The 19,948-nt window shown below is 36.2% G+C and overlaps 1 protein-coding gene across 5 annotated transcripts in view; it reads right to left on the bottom strand.

Moving 5' to 3' along the window:
• The window catches only part of LOC126936555 (tubulin-specific chaperone cofactor E-like protein), a 168,303-nt gene that overhangs the window by 133,871 nt on the left and 14,484 nt on the right, over positions 1 to 19,948 (bottom strand). For all 5 annotated transcript variants that reach the window (XM_050759295.1, XM_050759291.1, XM_050759292.1 and 2 more), the window contains 4 exons: positions 12,327 to 12,476; positions 10,492 to 10,631; positions 4,418 to 4,599; positions 2,854 to 3,110 (listed from right to left, as the gene is read on the bottom strand). In XM_050759295.1, coding sequence (XP_050615252.1) covers positions 2,854 to 3,110; positions 4,418 to 4,599; positions 10,492 to 10,631; positions 12,327 to 12,459 — 712 coding nt within the window. In that variant the 5' untranslated portion in view covers positions 12,460 to 12,476. The remainder of the gene's footprint in view (positions 1 to 2,853; positions 3,111 to 4,417; positions 4,600 to 10,491; positions 10,632 to 12,326; positions 12,477 to 19,948) is intronic.

Here is a 19,948-nt window from a genome sequence, read left to right as displayed (position 1 = left end):
CAAGGTTGACAGAACCAGAAACTAAATACAGCTGTCCCTCGTATCTATGGGGGACTGGTTCCAGGACCTCCTACAGATACCAAAATCCACAGACGCTCAAGTCCCCTATATAAAGTAGTATAGTATTTGCATATAACTTACACAAACCCTCCTGTTTACTTTACCTCTAGGTTACTTTTAATAGCTAATACAATGTAAATAATTGTGATACTGTATTGTTTAGGGAATAATGACAAGAAAAAAGTCTGTGCGTGTTCAGTACAGACACAACTACCCTTCTTCCCCCGGTATTTTCGATCTGCAGTTGGTTGAATGCATGAAGAGTCCATGAATATGGAGGGGTGACTGTATTATGAATTTGGTGACAGGAGAGAGAGAACTAAAATTTAAAACAAACAAAAACAAAAACCTGAACCTTTGAGTAAGGAGAATATGTAACAAATTAAGATTTTTAGTCCTAAAATGAAACTCTTCTTATAGCTATGAGAAACATGTATTCTCCAAGTCAATACTTAACTTCTAAGTCAGGCAGGTCTTCTACATAGGAAAAATGTTTCTATAATAATGAAGCTGGTCAATTTCACAATGCATCAAGTCTATTTCAGAGAACAACATAGTCCCATCCTATTTTTATCAACCTTCAGCAGGGGTAAAGACAGAGGAGCAATTTAGGAGGTCTCTGGTGTATAACTATCCCAAGTCACAACTACCCTCATCCCTTAGAATGGCATTTCCATCAAGGAGGAAGAATAGTTAGCTCAAGGGTGTCAAGGTATGAAATAAACAGCTTCCTTGTGCAAAACACTGGATTTTAAAACTTACTTCCCACTTTTAAAACCTCTATGGTAAATTAAACTAAGTTTATGCTTTTTCAGTTGTAGGTTAGAGTTATTTCTAATTACATAGGTGTTTTAAGAAATTAGCTAAGATGGCCAGGCGCGGTGGTTCACGCCTGTAATCCCAGCACTTTTGGCGGCCGAGGTGGGCGGATCACGAGGTCAGGAGATCCAGACCATCTTGGCTAACACGGTGAAACCCCGTCTCTACTAAAAATACAAAAAATTAGCCAGGCGTGGTGGTGGGCGCCTGTAGTCCCAGCTACTCGGGAGGCTGAGGCAGGGGAATGGCGTGAACCCAGGAGGCGGAGCTTGCAGTGAGCCGAGATCGCACCACTGCACTCCAGCCTGGGCAACAGAGCAAGACTCCTTCTCAAACAAAAAAAAAGAAAAGAAATAAGCTAAAAGACAATATCAAGAGAATGAGAAAAAAAGTCACAGACTGGGAGAATGTATTTGCAGAAGACATATCTCAGAAAGAACTGTTATTCAAAATATACGAAGAAACCTTAAAACTTAGCAATAAGGAATAAAAAAAAACCTGGCTACAAAATGGGCCACAGACCTGAACAGACATCTCACCAAAGAAGATATACCGATAGCAAACAAGCATATGAAAAGACGTTCAATATTATACATCATTAGAGAATTGCAGGTTAAAACAAGATACCCCAATGTACCTATTAGAATGGTCAAAATCCAAAACACTGAGAACATCAAACTCTGGTTAGGATGTAAAGCAAGAGGAACTCTTGAACTGCTGGTGGGAATGCAAAATGATACAGCCACTTTGGAAGACGGTTTGGCAGTTTCTTATAAAACTAATCATACTCTTACCATATGATCCAGCAGTCATGCTCCTTAGTATTTACCTAAATGAATTGAAAACTCATGTCCATACAAAAACTTGTACACATGTTTACAGCAGCTTTATTCATAACTGTCCAAACTTGGAAGCAACCAAGATGTCCTTCAGCAAGTAGGTGAGTAGATAAAATAAACTGTAGTACATCCAGAAAACTTAATAGTATTCAGCACTAAAAACAAATAAGCTATCAAGCCATGAAAAGGCATGGAGGACTTAAAGACATATTCCTAAGTGAAAGAAGCTAATCTGAGAAGGCTACATACTGTATGATTTCAACTACATGACATTCTGGAAAAGGCAAAACTATGCAGATAGTAAAAAGATGAATGGTTGCCAGGATTGACGGGGTAAATAGCTGGAGCACAGAGGATTTTTAGGGCAGGGAAACTATTCTGAATGTTACTACAGTGGTGGACATGTGTCACTACACATCTGTGAAGATCTATAGAATTTACAACACCAATAGTGAACCCTAAGGTAAATTATGGACTTGAGTGATAACGACGAGTCAACATAGGTTCATTGATTGAAATGGTACAAATGTCCCATTTTGCTGTGGGTCACTGACAGTGGGGGAAGTTGTATATATGTGGGAACAAGGGGTATATGAAAACTCTCTGCACTTTCTGTTGAATTTTGATGTAAACTTTAAACTGTTCTAAAAAATAAAGTTTATCAATAAAAAAGAAATAAGCTAAATATATTCATTCCTGTGATACACAGGATCAAATGGCAATAAACTGACAATCAATTACATACAGATACTAAAAAAGTCAGCATTTGAAAAGACATAGCAGGTTGGGATTCCTTAAACTAAGTCCAGATAAAATGGTCTATTTTGTAATTCTTTGTACTATTTTTACTGTGTCTTTTAATATCCAGTGTATGAATTTCATTTCACTCTTTACATAGCATGACCCCTTTAATGTATAAAATATAAACTGTCAACGTAATGCTATGCCACTCAGGATTTATCAGATCATTTATGAAAATCAATGTCTTAAATTTAGCCAATCATAGGCATCTGCATGTCATATAGAAAATTCACTCTAAAAAAGATAAAACTGTGACTGAAATATACTTTCATTGTATTTCATGCATATGCTCAGGTTAATTTGAATGTAGAATAAGAACAAGCCTGAACCTCACCTGACTTGTGGAGGCTGATGGATCGAAGATTAGGAAACAACCTGGCCAATGAATCATCAGGCTCCTCAATAGCATTCAAATGATTGTTGGCCAGGACGAGGGTATCCAGTGAAGGAAACATAACTCCTAACTTTCGTATTTCAGTCCAGTCTTGGAGGTTATTGTCTGTTATATGTAGTAGCTTAAGAGAATGACAGCAAATAGAAGGACAAGACACTGTTTCATAGTCATTAAGGCACAGGAAGAGCTCCTCCAAACTGCAGAGACAAAAGGAAATATTTCATGTTTAAAGCAGTTTAGTTTCTACTTTATATCTATTTTCATTCATTCAATCAATCAATCAATAAGTGCCTACTATATGTGAGACTCTGCTAGGAATTGTGGAGAAAATACCAAGATATCTTCCTGAAGTTCAAACTATAGCTGGGAAGACAAAACCTAAAGTACACACTGAAATAGCAAAGAATGACGTAAGGTAGTGCGAAATTACTTTTGTGCTTAATTAAGTACTAAATTAAGCAGTACTAACTGTAAGTATAATAGTCATTCACATAAGAATGAAATTGAAATTATAGTTAGAATAACCAGGAAAGGATGCATGGCCTTGAAGGAGGGGAGGACTTCCACAAGTTGAGAGGACATAGAAGAAAATTCCAGAAACAACATGAACAAATGTTTAGAAGTAGAAATAATAACTATCATTTGTTGAATCCCTACCCTGTGTCAGACCCTATGCCAGGTGTATTACAGATTTTATCCCTACTTCTGCAAGGTAAATGCAATTATGCCCATTTTACAGACAAGGAAACTGAGCTCAAAGAAGTTCAGTAGCTCATCAAAGGTCATATGATTAGTAGTGAAACTAGCACTTAAATGCTCATTCTGTGCCATGCTGGGTGTTGGGTGCAGTGAGGAAACCAATCTCATTAGAGTGAGAGTGCGAAATTAAGATGGAATAAGTTGGGTGGGACAAGATTCTGAAGGGCTTTGAGAATTTCCATATTTATACAGTCAAAGAAACTACAGCTTCTTTAAATTTCCTTTGCACACTTACATGTAAATACAAAGATAGAGACAAACGAAACATAATAAAGCATTTTTTAATTGACTAAAATATAATTTCTTTCTTAATTTATTGAAAATAATACTAGGTCACTTTTCCCATCAGATCAGCTAGGTACTTAATCATCTGAATGTTAACACATTTTAGTGATACTATGACTTTTTCCTCCCAAAGAAAAGGGCTGAGGCTCAATTCTCATATCAGAAGATTAAAATGGAGTAAGGCTGAGTTGATTTAGAGTGATAAGTGCTTCTCAGGGGTATTTTCTAGCCCAGAGATGACATATCCCATGTCTTGGTGCTACTCAACACTGAACATGTATTCCACTGGAAATGCTACTAGATTACCCGCACATTTTCATTCCAATAACTTCGTTTTTCTAACCTCTTTCTCCACTCAATCTGCAGTTCTAGTATTTCTTGGGTGGGAGATCAGCAGTAATCCTATGTACTAACACAGATGGCAACATAGCTCCCTTGCCCTCATGCTCTCTGGGCTTACTCTGGTAACTCCTGCAGTATCGTGTGGACTGTCTCCCAAGAAGCTTTGCTGTTGTTGAGGACAAGTTTGCGAACCCCAGAGAAGGACCCAGCACATGTTCTTTCTAAAACCGACAAATTCAGAGGGTTGGAACTCAGGTTTAGAAACTCCAACTGAGGAACATTTGACACAATTTTACTGACCTAAGGAGAAAAAAAGAAAAGCATTATCAGGCAGTAATCAGAGCTGTTAAATAGCAGTCATGCTCAAGAAAGCCTAGGGGAGCGGGTCTCCAGGCAAAGGGCTGTTTACATCAAGGAGTCCTATTTAGTAACGGTACTCACAGAGGGACATAAGTGATTTCAACAAACCTTGGCAAATAATTTAATCTTTCAATGAAATAGTGGCAGAACTGACTGGTACATAACAGAACTTAATGGTAAAAAGGAAGATTTCCTATGTTGCCTTTAGAAAGGCTTCTGATTCTGCTCTATGTGATGTTCTCTTTGATAAGTGGAGAAAAGATAGTTTTGATGACATTTCTTAAAGAGTTGAGATTACTTCCTATAATTCTCTTTGAATATCTCCTTCCTCTCATTCTTAGCAAAATATTAAGGCTAATTAAAGGTTAAAATTCACCTGGTAGTAATTCATGTGTTAAGTTTGATTATATTATCACAATCACTTAGAAAACAGTTTCAATTTGGTTTAAAGATGTACCAAACTTTAAAATATGTTTACTCAAAAACAAACAAAATCCATAACTATATAATGAAAGGGAAAACAAGATTATCAACGATTTAGCTAGCAACTTGGTAGACAAAAAGGAAAAAAAGAAAATGAGCATTACTGACCTTAACTATTTGGTCTGCATGGTACTAGTCTCTTTGATATAGTTTATTCATTAAATTCTCAAAACAGCTTGCAAGATAATACTACTTTCATTTTAATAAATGAGGAATCTGAGGCTCAGAAATGTTAAATAATTTGACTAAGGATCTTATAGTTACAAAGGTCAAGTCTGGGATTTAAAATTCAGAGCCATTTTTCTTTCCAATATGCCATATTTATACATCAAAAATATAACTAGAAAAAATGAATAAAGAAGACTGAAGACTATTTGGTACAATCTGTGAGAAGGATCAGCTTAAACAAGTATGAAATAAATGCTAAATGTCCAGTAAATGTATTAAGCATCAAACAGCCAGGCAATGTTGTAAGTAAAAGTTATAAGAAAAGGAGAAAAGAGTAGTTAGGATTAGTTTTAGAGTAAAAAAACCTGGGTTCAAACGAGGTTCCAACACTTCCTAGCTGTGTGGTTTCAGACAAGTTACTTAACCTTTCCAAATCTCAGTTTCCTCATTTGTAAAATAGGGAAAACAGTTCCCATCTGTTGGTAGGATTAAATGAGATACACATATAAAGTGCTTAGCATAGCAAGTGACACATTTTTTTGAAACTTGTTTCCCCACATCCCCCCAATAGCATGTAAGCGCTATAAAAGCAGATATAGTACTTACCTACTTCACTACTGCATAGTGGCACTTATTTATTGAATAACTTAATGGCACTAAATCATTTAATAAATGTAACTACTATGAACATAAGCACAGTATGAACCATTATCTCAACCCTGGCTACTCAACAGAATCACTGACAGAATTTAAAATATACTGATTCCAACGTTCCACCATAACTACTGAAACAGAAGCTTCATAGGTGGGACAAGCTTCAGGGTTGTAACCTGAATATCTTTCTTTTCAGAGCTCCAGAAGTAATGCCAAAAGAGTATCCAGGAGGGAGAACCATGGGTAGAAAGAAAAAGTAACCTGTATTTTACATCAGATCTACTGTGTAAACATTCAGTTCAGGAGCTCTAAAATCAGTGAGAAGTAGATTAATTCCAAGAAGTTTCAGAAGAGTGGGTGAGAAGAAAAAGTTCCCTGCATTCACTATTTCACTTATTCCACACACTAACCATATAAAGTGGGTACCATTCTTATCTTCATTGTACAAATGAAGAAATGAGCTGACTTTTAGAGAAAATACACTAGGCTTCTGTTTAAAGTGTAAGGAATTTATACCAGTGTGCACATATCCTCTTGCTTGATCCCTTTTTCAATCAAATGGTACCAAACATTTGTGCAATATATGGCTAGTATTTGGAGCTTAGTCTGTGACTAAAACACAGCTAAATAGTTCATGCAGGAACCAATCTATACTGCATTCTATGACTGAATACCAATATGAAGAACTTTCATACAGAAGATGCTTACCAGCTATACTTAACCTCTTTGTGGGGGTGGGAGGGGGACAGGAAATATGCTCCAACTAAAGCATAAAGAATAACTCAATTATAGGACAACCCCAGTTAAATAAAAATAAAACATAAACTCTTTGCTAACTACTACCACTCATATTTTATTTTTATAATAAAGAGGAAAACACTTTAAAAAATAGTCAATTTAAGGGTTCTGAAACAATTTCTGGGAGATTTCCCAAGGCTAGCAGATATATGACATAATCACCACAGTCGGCATCAGCATTACCGCACAGGGAAAATAAATATTCAGAATAATGACTTGTTAACTCTAGAATATCCTAAAAGATAAAACTGGACTAGAATTTAACCATTCAAGCAGGAAAAATAACAAATGTTAGAAATAAATGAATATTTTCTTTAAAGGGATGAAATAAAAAAGGTTTTTTTTGCATAACCTCAAACTGATAAGGCTCAGGAAGACATAATATTCATTACAGAGATAAATTTACTTATGACAGAAAAATTTCCCAGTACCAAAAGCTGACAAACATTCCATGAGTTTCTAGGGCAGTATACTGACTTCTCTTTTTTAAATTCTAAAAATAAAAAAGACTCCTCCAACTGGAATGAGTATGCTCATGTGCAGAAACATGGAGATGAACTCAGATCACCTTTTAGGTTTCTACAATTCTATTATTTAATAGGGGACCCTTTACTTTGGCTTCTAAAAAGGAAGAAATTGAAGATTTAAGAAAAATGGGAAAAGGGTTTTAAGATATCAATCTGTCATCTATACCTAAGCTATTCTCTACCTTACCTGAGTGGCTACTTCCTCCCTCCTCTCAACCACTAGGTTTAATTTCTTTCATAAAATGGTTTTGATAAGTAATGGAGTAAAAAGAAGGTACCTTGGGAAAGGACAGACAAAGATCTACTCAGCCAAAAATTCAAGTCAAAAGCTAAAAAATTACATTATTTTTAAACATAGGTGCCCAATTTTAGAAGGGTGAAGGCAAATCTTTGCCTCCCCAAAAGTATTACTTTTCTCATCCATATTTATCTTAGTCTCTGGATATACAGCAGCCAGCAAATTAAGCTACAAAAGAAGTTAGTCATAACCTATAATATTCTTGGTCATCCAAAAAACTAAGGGAAAAATATACAACTGGTTCCACATTGCCCTATCAGTACTGGCTGAAATAAATTTCGTTAATGGCTAAGGACAAATTATCTTTTTGGTAATCAGATATATGGGTTATAATGGGGTTGAAATGTAATGTCCTAAAACTGGCAACCTATGAAGCATTTGTAGCCTGGCAAAGAGTTTAATCAATCCTAAAAATCAACATTCTTTTGTCATATTTCTCCCTTCTCTATGTTCTGATATATCCTCTAGAAGACTGGGATCAACTACAGTTAAGGATAAAGAGGAAATAATAAAGGAATGATGAAAACAAAAATAAATTGGAAAATGGATACCTGAAAGTAACAGCAATAAATATTTACTTGAAAACTGCCTGAAAACAGACAATAGAGCACTTAGGAATATGCAAACTGAGTACAAATACAGTATAAATAAGTATGTGGCCCTCTGGCTACATGTCAATGTGGCTTGAGAAAAATTTAACATAGACCTTTGTCTAAGCAGAGAAAAATGCTGAATTACTTAGTTTACATACTGTGTACTGATCTGTACTATACACATCTTCCTCCTGAGGTAGCAACTATATCACTATTAAACTGTTCCCAGTAATTAGCAAAAGCTTATATACATGGTCAAAGCACAAAACCTTTGTAAAATTTTGTATTTCCAAAGAAACAAATTTGAAGTGCAGACAAAGCATGTGTGGCAATTAAATGTTGCAGAGGACCAAGAAGGCACAATCTGTAATTTGTTAAACAGTAAACTATACAAGTTGTTCAGATAAGTAAATAAATACATATACAAATAGAAGTTATTTCTTAGAATAGCCCTATATATCTGCATATGTTAATAAATCACTCAGAAATAGGTGACATGCATTGCAAAGAATTTTGGTTAAAATCCTAATAAAAGTAGGAAATATAACCAAGAACACAGTTACCAGATTAAACAAGGGCATAAAATAGATAAATATAAGAAAAGCTTACCAAAACTAGGTTGATAGGTTTTTCTTAAACAAGAAATCTGTCTTAGAATTTGTATAGCATTCAATATCTACTAAGTGTTTCAATGATTAATTTTATCAGCAAGCCTATCTTATGGATGAGCAAACTAAAGCTCTAAAGGATTAAGTGAATTTCTTAAGATCACAGGAAAAGTTGGAACAAGAGGTCTTGAGCAATTCTTAAAATATAATCATTTAATGATTAACACACTCAACAAACATTTGACTACTTGGTATGCTGGGCTTATGATTTAAAAAAAGATAAAAATCTCCACTTGGAATAAGCTCATAGTCTATTAGGAAAACTGTGAAGTAAGCAAGTCATCACACCTGACTGTGATAAATCCTTTCATACTGGTATAGTGTAGGTGCTCTGGGATAATCTGTCTGTGAGACAGCCAGGGAAAATTTCACAGACGAATAGCAACTTGGGCCAAGTCTTGAAGGATAAATAGGAAGTGGCCAGGTAGACAAGAGAAGAAAGACAGCAGTGGGTTCAGAATGAATAAAAGCCAGGAAGCTTTTTATTTCGAGTTTATCATGAGCTGCAAGTAAAAGTATATGGCTAAAGAGGGAGAAAAAGTTCTAGAAATAGCAAAGGGCCATATGATGAACAGCCATGCTTACAGAGTCAGACCTTAGTTTCCAGGCAAAGAAAGGCAACTATAGGCCTTTATGCAGGACAGCGTCATAATCATGCTTCATGTAGTAAAAGGAGTCTGTGGTAGCACTATGGAAGACAGCTTAGCGGAAGCAGAATAAAGTTGGATCCAGGAAAACCCATTAGGAAAGTCTTCCTAAAGTCACATCAAAAAGTAAGAGCCCAAATTAAGGCAGAAGAATGAACCAAGGAGGAAGAACATTTTAACCTTATTCTTCAGGGTAGCTTCTATCAGGTAATGTTATAAGCAGGTAGGTAATGTTATATATAATAATAAGAGAATGTTACAAAACTGTATTTGTGTACTTTTACAAACTATGTGTGTAGTTTATAGTTACTCTGAGGTCAACACATCAGTTATGTCAAACCACCCAAGGGATCTGATAACATAAGAAAAGTTGTAAAATATTTGAATAAATTTCAATAACAAAAATAAATATATTTATAATCTCAGTTTCAACAATCAATTTTATGTCAATTTTCAGTAAAATTTACATTACTGAACATTCAGTCAATATTTATATTGAAGTAGAAGTAGAGAATGAGCATAGGATGCATAAATTAGTGAAACAGTAGAAAATTTAATGCACTGTTAGCAGTTTAAGCTGACAAAGACTAATGAACCTCTTGATGCCTGAATTTCCTTAGCGATTTTCACCTTGATGAAAAACAAAGTAACAATAACAAAGCTAACAAAAAATCACCATAGACAGAGTCAGTTATTTGCCTCTTTTTTTTTTTTTTTTTTTTTTCTTTTTTTTTTTTTTTTTTAATTAAAGATGGGTTCTTGCTATGTTGCCCAGACTGGTCTTGAATTCCTGGGCTCAAGTGATCCTCCTGCCTCAGCCTCCTCAGCACTGGGATTATAGGCCTTATTTATCTTGACATACAGACATACAGACAATAAGATATACAGACAACAAGAAGCCATACAGACATCAAGTGAGAACAGAATTTAGAACATATAACATAAACAAGGGTTATTGCTGCTTTTCACCAAAATGTAGCAATATAAAAACTTCACCTCATGCCAGTCTTCGAGTTTGTTGTCAGACAGATCTAGTTCCGACACATGAGCACAGAAGGCAGCAATTTCTTTCTCATCTCCTGCACAGGTTATTCCACAGCTGTTCAACACTAGTACACTTGGGAGGTTGAGGCGATCTGAATGATGGGAGACACAAAATACTTTCCATATCAGCCAAATTCTAGTCTACCTATGTTCAGCCCCCAGGAATTGTCAAGAAACAAAAATCAAACTGTGTGAAATTACACAAGGATCTAGAAAATACAGGATATAATGGGACCAAAGGGTACTGAATTCTAAGAAGAGACACCCAGTTATTGCCCAGGAGGAGCTCAGAAGTACTGCACCAGTACCACCAAAAAAAGTCCTTTAGGCTTTAACTCATAGCAGGATTGTTTATCTCAATTACCAACAACAGAGCCCTCATCCACGCTATCATCTTATCATCTGAAAAAGAGATCCATGAAATTCATGTGTGGACTACCAGTACTTTCTAACAGGCCTCAATTCTTTCTTTTTTAAATTTAGTTCCGAAGTATTCTGGATGGCTCTTTTCTCTCTATCTGATGTGTATCTTTATATTTTGTGCCTCTGAAAATCATCTCAAACCATTAATCTACTAAATCACTTCTGTTAAGTTTATATCATTCAAGAAATCTTCCTCACTTAAGTGGATCCATTCAGAACTCTAATCTCTCTCACTCTTGTCTATCAATTATCTCCATTTCATATCCCTACAGAATTTGTCCCTTATGAAAATTAGCCTTCTTTAAAAATATAACTATAATGGGAGAAAGTGTTTCAGAGTCTTACACTATTCACTGAATTTGGTCAAACCGAGGCAATGACTTTTTGACTACTGCCTGTTTCAAAAACACATGTGTCAATAAAATCACTCTCACAATCTCTACTAAAAAGGATAAACATGAGAATGCAATCACTCTTTTCCCATTTGGTATTAAACAAGGACTCATCAAAGTAATACTTTGTTAATGGAGACCTCAAATTACATGGTTTTCAACTTGCTACTTTCAGCAACATATTTCTCAGAATGGGAATGGATCCCCCTAAAAAAAAATTACCAAGAAATCCACTTCTCTCTGCCATTTCAGGTTACATAGAGATAAAATTATTGTATTTAGAAACAGCAAACACTCAGTAACCTTTGAAAGTAAGAACTAAAACAGTGATTCAATATTAATCCCCCATAATTACAAAAAACTACTTCCAAGAACTCTCAATTGCAACGCTAAGCAAAAAGGCAAGCAAAAATATACCCTGCACATTTCTAGTTACAGATTTTTGATCACATCTAATCCCTCTCCTAGAATGTATCTCATCTCTAACCAAATTCTACATTCTTGAAGGACTAGTTAAAATCTCACAGCTTTGAATCATTTTTTGATCATATTAATTATCTTTTAAATTTCTTTCCCAGTCACTATACCATTCATTTGGCTCAACATAAATTGTCTTGTGTTGATTTACCTTTGTAAATGCGAATGTCTTGTAAACCAATTAGGCTATAAGGTCCTGGAGGGCACAGGCCAGTCCTGTACTGTTTTGTACCCTCTATGTTCCATAAAAGAACATGCATTTGAGATATTATCACTCAAATTTATTCTTGTCCTACACATGCAACTAAAATATCTCTTAGTCAATCTGGAGGAAAACCAGTCCTGTTATGTTCTTTAGAAAACTGAAATCATAACAAGGAGGAAAGATTATTTGACTGTAATTAAAAATAAATCATTTGCAAACAAGGCAACATTGTGATTTAACATTCTAAGTAAGTTCCACTAAATAAGTGTTTTAGGTCCCATCTTTCTTACCTTTCATAGGAGAGCCCTGAGGTGTGGCTGGGACATGGACTCCCATCCCTGGGCCACGGCGATAAGGAAAATTTTCAGGACTGTATTTTTCACATAATACTTGCATGAAACTTCTTCCACTAGGCTGATCCATCTTTCTTTCTTAAAATGCTACAAGAAACCAAGAAATCATCAAATTATGTATTTACTCACGTAAGAAGTATTTATTGAAAACCAATTATTTATAAAGTACTAGACTAGGCATTACAAGACATATGATACTCGGTCACTGACCCTATAAACATATACTGTGGTGACAGCTTATAATTTAGGGAAGCTACATATACAGACAAATGACAGCAGTAACAGTTGAGCATATTATCTGCAATACAGATGAAAAGTATTACAAGATTTAGAAGAGGAGTTGATCACTTTCAAAGAAGGGCAAGGAGAAGGCTTTTGGCTGGTGCATAGGATTCATGTGGATAAGTAATTGGAGAAAGGTCTGAAAAAGAAGGTACAGATTGAACACCAGGCTAAATAGTTTGGATGAATCCTTAATATCTGTCCCTCAAAATCCATTATCTTCTTCCATAGTCAAAGAACCTTTAACTGGATAACTGTATTTGGGAATAAGTGCTGGCTAAGTTCTAGCTGATGGGATAGAAACCAAGTATTCTGCGGCAGCTTCTAGGAGTCATCCTTAAAAGATGACCAGAGTGTGCCATTTGCCCTCCTTCTTTGTTTCTTCCTCCATCTGTTGCCTAGAAAACTGATACCACCAGACAGTGAACCCAAGGAATATACACTAAGAAAAGTGGGACGAAGAGCTGAAAGGGCTTTGCATCGCTGAGGACTTCATGTAACTGAGCTGCCATACTGGTACATATCTCTGGGAATTTCAGTGACAGATAAATAACCTATTTTGCTTAAGCCATTGTTCTTCTCAATTTTTTAGTTACCTATAACTGGACCTACTCCTAAATAATACAAAATGTCATCTTTTTTCGTTCTGAGTTTGGGTAGGGTCCTTTCTGTTTAGCATCAGCTAAGGGTCCAAACATTGAATGACTCCATCATCTGAGAAGATAAATACTGAGAAGGACTCATGCATACATTAAAACAGGTAATATTAAACAATATGCTAACTTCTGACAACCTGATAACTCATTACTTAAAGGGCTGTCCTATGACCATATTAAATATTAATCAAAATATAGGCAGCTAAAATTGACCTCTGTAATTTCAACTATTAGGTATCAGGCATTTTTTCTAAAATAATCAGAAGGGAGAAGGATATACGTACAAAAGAAGGGATATCATAAGAAAAGGAACGGCAGTCAAAATGCATTATGGTATATATGAGTAAGCACAAAATATCTGATGTTGCCAAAGCAGCCTGCCAATGGTAGACATCATCCGGAGCATCTAAATAGGAACCTCAGAGGAGATCTTGTATACTACATTAGGAGGTTTAATGTTATCCTATAGGAAACAGAAAAAACTGAAAGGTTTTAAGGAAGGGAATACAACTAATTTTTAGGGAAAACTCATCCTGGAGCTGGTGAATATGAGGGAAACAAGACTGAAGGTAGGGGGAAGAGTTAGGAAGATACTGCCAGAATACAGCAGACAGATTGTGAGAGCTTGAAGTCATTCAGTGGTAGAATAAATAGAAAGCAGAGGCATATTCATGATCATGTTAAAAAGCAAACTATTCAGAAATTACAGGGACTGAGGGAGAAGGTAAAGTCAAAAATGACTCTCAGGTTTCTAGTTCAGGTGACCAGGTGACTGGTGATACCATTAACTAACAAGAAAGCAGGAACAGAGCCAGTTGTACAGAAGAAAATGATGAACTCCACTTTATACATGTTCAATTTGAAGTACCTGTGGAATATCCAGGGAAACAATCTGGAGTTGCATGAGAAAAATGAGCTAAAGATGAAGATTTGGACACCATTATGATACACAAAATGTTATGAATAAGAACAATAACACAATAGTCACTGATATTTAAGGGACAGGAAGAGGAAGCAGAGTCATGAAGAAAAAGAAAGAAAACAGCCAGACAGTAGAGTGTTTAGCCAACATTTCAAGAAGCTTTGCTGGGAGTGGAGAAGGAAGATGGGATGATAAGAGAGTAGGGAATCTGGGCAACTGTCAAGATTTTATATCTTAAAATAAGAGAGACCCGAACATGGTTATAGATTACAAGGAAGAAGCCAGTAGCCCTGAAGAGGCTGAAACGTCACTACCCGTACTTTTTCCTAAAAGAAACCAGCAGGAACGAGCACTGAAAAGCTTCTCAGAAGGCTCTTTGGTATTAGCCAGATAATGCTTCAAATTGCTTCCCATTAGTGGTGACATGTTTACTTCACTATAGTTACTGGTTTACTTTTGCTTATATTGTTTAATTATAATGAACGTTAGGTATTTTTCTTATGTGATTATCCTATCTCTACCATTACATTAGAAAGGGGAGTGGAAGTATGTAATCCTATTTCCTTCAGTATCAATTCATAGCATCAGGCATAGTTTATTATACATGGTAACAGTTTGATAAATGTTGCCAAGTATTAAAATCGCTAGCCTCTCAGGTGCTGAGAAGAAAGGGCAGAGAATTCAGGATGAAGAGTAGGTCTAGGCCCCACTCAGTTCTGATTATCTAATAGTTCTGTACCATCAGGCAAGTCAGTGCTATCTCAAATGTCTTCAACTATAAAATAAGGTATTAACATCTCTAGTACCTGGATTACAGGGTTGCTGTAGAGCCCTAAAACATACAAATGCACTATTTGGATTACAGGGCCATTGTAAAGTTCTAAAACATATAAATGTTAATTCTAAGAGGAAGTTGTAGTACAACAGAAAGCACATGGACATAGGAAATTTAAGCTCTTTCCCTAGCTGGGTAAACCACAGGCTAATTACCTAATCTCTCTCTACTTTAATTTTCTCACTTATATATGGTCTAAACCCTCCTCTCAGGTTTGTAATAAGAATTTGAAAAAAGTATGAATATAAAAGTGGTTGTTCAACTTGGCTCATTTCCTAGATTACTACCAGGACCATGATCTACTGGACTTTGTGGAAGCAATTTACAAATGCCTAGAACACAGGAGATGCTCACTGAGCACATGCCCAACCACTGAACAAAAATATTCATGATAAATGGCATCAATGTCATCACGAGTAAAGTGACCTTGAAAATAGAAGGCTGCCCTTTGCTCAAAATTCCCATTTGTAAGCTAAAAGATAGAGTTTGTTTTAGTACAAGACACTTTGTTCTTTCTATCCACACAGTGTTAAGTATTCACATAGCGGCCGCCCTCTATTCCAACACTGAGTGTGTCGAAATTGAACTGTGTTGTGTTCAGCTAGGGCTTTGGGAATTTTAAGTTGAAAAGTTCTTTTTCAATGTAAACTCCTCACCTCCAACAGCAGACAACATAGAGCAGGGACTATGCCACTAGAGACAGGCACCATAGCTATTAAAAAAAAAAAAAAACCTGTCTCAAGCAGAATGCCAACAGAATTTTTAGAAATTTTTAACGAAAAAGCCAAAGAAGTTACATTGTTATCTTTCATACAATCAGCAGATCAAAAGAATACAAAGTGTGTGGGGAGGGTGAACTGTCACTGTCAAAATAATATCACTGAGTTTAAGGAGCACCTTTTATCTGGAGGCTTCAGAACCACTTAAACTCAAACTTACACAATTCAAGGGCAGTAATCTTACATACAAATTTAAATATAGAGAAACCAAGGGATGGTAGGAAAGACATATTCAAGTTAAAGTGCTAGTAAGCGAGCAAACATGGGAACTTAAAAGCTTTCCCTCATGGTCCCATGTTGTACGAACTCTTCCAAATAGGATTTTTTTTTAATACTTTTTGTTTTGTTTTGTTTTTGTTTTAAGACTGAAAAGCAACACCAAGCGCCTTCATTGGCCATTTTCCAGGATGCACTATTGGATTAGCTTTCCAGGAATGCAGATGGGCACACATTAATACATAGGTTTTGAATTAGAATATCAAGATTGTGAAATGGATTGGTAATGTAACTCTACTCAAAATCTGTTGGGGCAGTCTGAGGAGGAACAGTAGGTGGGAAAAAAGGCTGAAAACCAAACAGATTGAAAAATGAGGAAATACAGGATGGAAAAAGATCTTTCACTAGAGCCTTTAAAAGGTTTTTGGAGGGTGGGAGGGTAATCTATGACATTTTGGAAATAACAGGTATCAAATTATCTCAGACTACCTCTATAGTTGGCAGAGTTCTAATACATTTGTAAAACTGTTCTGAATTGGTGCTGAAAGCCAGAGAGCCAGGGATCTTTGGTGATATTGCTTGCTTCCATTACTAAGTTGTGAAGTAGGCCTGTGAAAATTTCAATTCGTTTGTGCCTCAAGATCCTGACTGTAATATACTCTTGTAAAGTGCTTGGAAAAAGTCAGGATAACGTATGAATTGGAGAATAAGGTGCTCAGTACACTTTTGCCAACTACATTAAAATCAGAACAAAACATCCAGTCACCTAAGTACTCTTAACCACTGTTGAGGTTAAGTACACAAACAATTTGTATTTTATGTTACCAATAAATGGGTTAGGTAAGAAGCTCAGCACAACTGAAAGTTGTCTGAAGCTCAACACAACAGAAAGTAGGCCATGTCTGACCACTAACACTGGGAAACATATAAGATAGATCCTTTTGTACAATAAGTATGCAAGGTCAATACTTATTTCACAAAGAAACAACGTAGAGTAGTATAATTCATAAAGTACAAATACAGCCAGCCTCACTAGCTAATTCCAAAAGATATAAAAAGTACCCCACAGAGTGCCAAAATATACATTTTAAATCTTATAAAAATAGATTTATCTGCTTGTATATGCATAGACTATCTCCGGAGGAATACGAAAGTTTTGCTTTCCAATGTTTACCCTTTTGAACAACTTGAATTCACCATGTGCATACATCATCTTTTTGAAATGTAAAATGTTTTTAAGTAATGTATCTGGAAATGACCTAATAATTTGTCAAAGGGTTTTTTAATGTCTTCATTATTATAATATTTCTATTTTTAAAATTCCAAATTGGAATTTGTGTATGTAGAATATAAAATATTAATTTTGAAGAAACTGGGGAGGAAGAAAAGAGAAATAAAATAGATGGCTAAACAGAAATACATAATTTTGTAAAACAGCAACAGCACAGAAAAAGCAAGCAGAAACAAAACATATCCAAGCCTGAGAACCAAACCGCAGTGAAACTAAGAGGAGAGAATGAGATGAAGGTGAGCAGGCTGCCAAGGCCACAGCAGCGTTCTGCCCTTCTTTACCATGGCTTTCACAGGGCTCCACTATGGGGTGTATCAAAGGGCTGGAAGAATACCCTCAGCTTGCACAGTTCCATTTCCTTTGCTAGCCAGTTACCCAAATCTTTCATCCAAATTACCAAAATTTGACCCAAATTATGCTGATTCTGGAGCCATAAGCTAAGGAGATGTGATGCCTTAAGATGGCTGGGAGATTCAGGCCTCCCTGTCACCTCTGATTGTAGAGGTTAAAAAAGGAAAGAGGTGCTTCCTGCAGCAGGAAGCCATTTCTGCAGGTTTCAAGTTACTACAATAGTAGATACTTGGGAACTGATTTGTGCTTTTGAAAAAGAAATCACAATAATTCGAAATATGCATTAATTTAGGATGGGGCTAAATTTTCAAGAAGTTTTCATAGCTTTCACAAAAATGGAGAAAAGGAAAATACTCTCAAGTAGTTTAAAATTACTTTCAGTTATTTGACAAGGACCCATTTGTATTCAACGAATCAATCATATCTATTCATCAGAGAAGTGCAGAAACTACACTCTAAAAGCTACCTGCCAATATTTTGCTACCACTATTTGGAAACAAAACTTCAGGTAGGCCGGGCGCGGTGGCTCAAGCCTGTAATCCCAGCACTTTGGGAGGCCGAGACGGGCGGATCACAAGGTCAGGAGATCGAGACCAGCCTGGCTAATACGGTGAAACCCCGTCTCTACTAAAAAAATACAAAAAACTAGCCGGGTGAGGTGGCGGGCGCCTGTAGTCCCAGCTACTCGGGAGGCTGAGGCAGGAGAATGGCGTAGACCCGGGAGGCGGAGCTTGCAGTGAGCTGAGATGCGGCCACTGCACTCCAGCCTGGGCGACAGAGCGAGGCTCTGTCTCAAAAAAAAAAAAAAAAAAAAACTTCAGGTAAACAATTTGTCAAAGGCTCCACAATTTCACCTTCAGGTTCCTTGGGTCAGATGACATTTCATTCTAGTGATTTGCTATCCACTTGGGTAATTGTTTTCTTCACAAGACAACCTGAGAATGAGAATTTCCTTACCAATTGTTTAGTAAAAATGCAGACAACTAATATATTTCGTTTTCTCTGCCATCTCTTTTCATTTTTATATCTTAACAAATTCTCCCAATTAGGTTTATTTCCCCATTCATTTATTTTTTAAATGTGTGCCTTCATAGAGCTTAGTTTCATTTAGTTCAGTTCAACAAGCATGTAGCAGATGCTAAATCTACACCACACACTATGCTAAGCACTAAAGAAAGTGAGAAGGAATAAAATCCAAACTCTGCCCTCAGGGCATCCACACTCTAGAAGGAGATACATAACACATATCTAAAATAAGCCAGACAAGAAATAGTGAATTAAACATAAGAAGTGATTAACTTGCAGAAGTGTGATCAAGGAAGTAGGTGAATCCTGAGCCATTCTGAAAGATAAAGGTTAGCTGACAAGGTGAGGAATGGCATTCTAGGCACAGGAAACAACAGCACATGGACAACCACAGAGACCAGAAACAAGGGTTATCAGCTGTACTGCTGAAACATAAAATATGTGTGCTGACAGGCGGGGAGAGGAGATTCAACTGTGGAGGTGACTGTGGTCAGTAAGGTCATGACTGACCTTTCTTGGGCTAGACTTTATCCTGCAAAGATAAAACGAAGAAAAATTCTGAGAGATTACCATGACTACAGTGCAAGGATGAGGGTTATTGATCTTTATGAAGAATACAGAGGTCAAAAATGAGAATTTAAAAATCAGTAAAGGACTGGGCAACTAAGAGTTTGTTTACCTTAGGAGAAGCATTTCCAGTACAGTTAAGGGAAGAGAATCCATAGAATAGGGAGTTCAGTAAATAAGCCGAGAAAAGAGTAGCAATCATACCTTTGAGAGGCTTAAATGAAAGTGGACGAGGTGGGACAGTTGGTGGAAAAAAACAAGCGTTAAGAAAGAGTTTTTTTTGTTTTTTTTGTTTTTTTAAAAGACAAAAGAGAAATGTATTGCCTCTGAATTTGCAGGGAGTGGGGGGAGGTCAGCAAAAACTAAGAAAACGAAGCCACAGGAGGAAAATCTCCTAGCTGTCTTCAAAGAACCTCTCAGGATTGCTACCTTTCTCAATTGTTGCAAGTTTTGTTTTTGTTTTTTGTTTTTTAAACCCATTAAATTTTCACTTTGTGAACTCTTCTTCTAACCTCATCTCCAAAAAGCTTTCTTCTTTTGAACAATTACCACTGTATCCAAACTCTGCCAGATTCTTAGACAATTTAGGTAGCTGGAATTTTTGTTTTGTTTTCTAAAGCAGTCTTTCTGACCT

Source organism: Macaca thibetana, chromosome 14, assembly GCF_024542745.1.
Source record: "Macaca thibetana thibetana isolate TM-01 chromosome 14, ASM2454274v1, whole genome shotgun sequence".
NCBI lineage: Eukaryota > Metazoa > Chordata > Mammalia > Primates > Cercopithecidae > Macaca > Macaca thibetana.
This window is presented reverse-complemented; position numbering and strand designations above follow the sequence as displayed.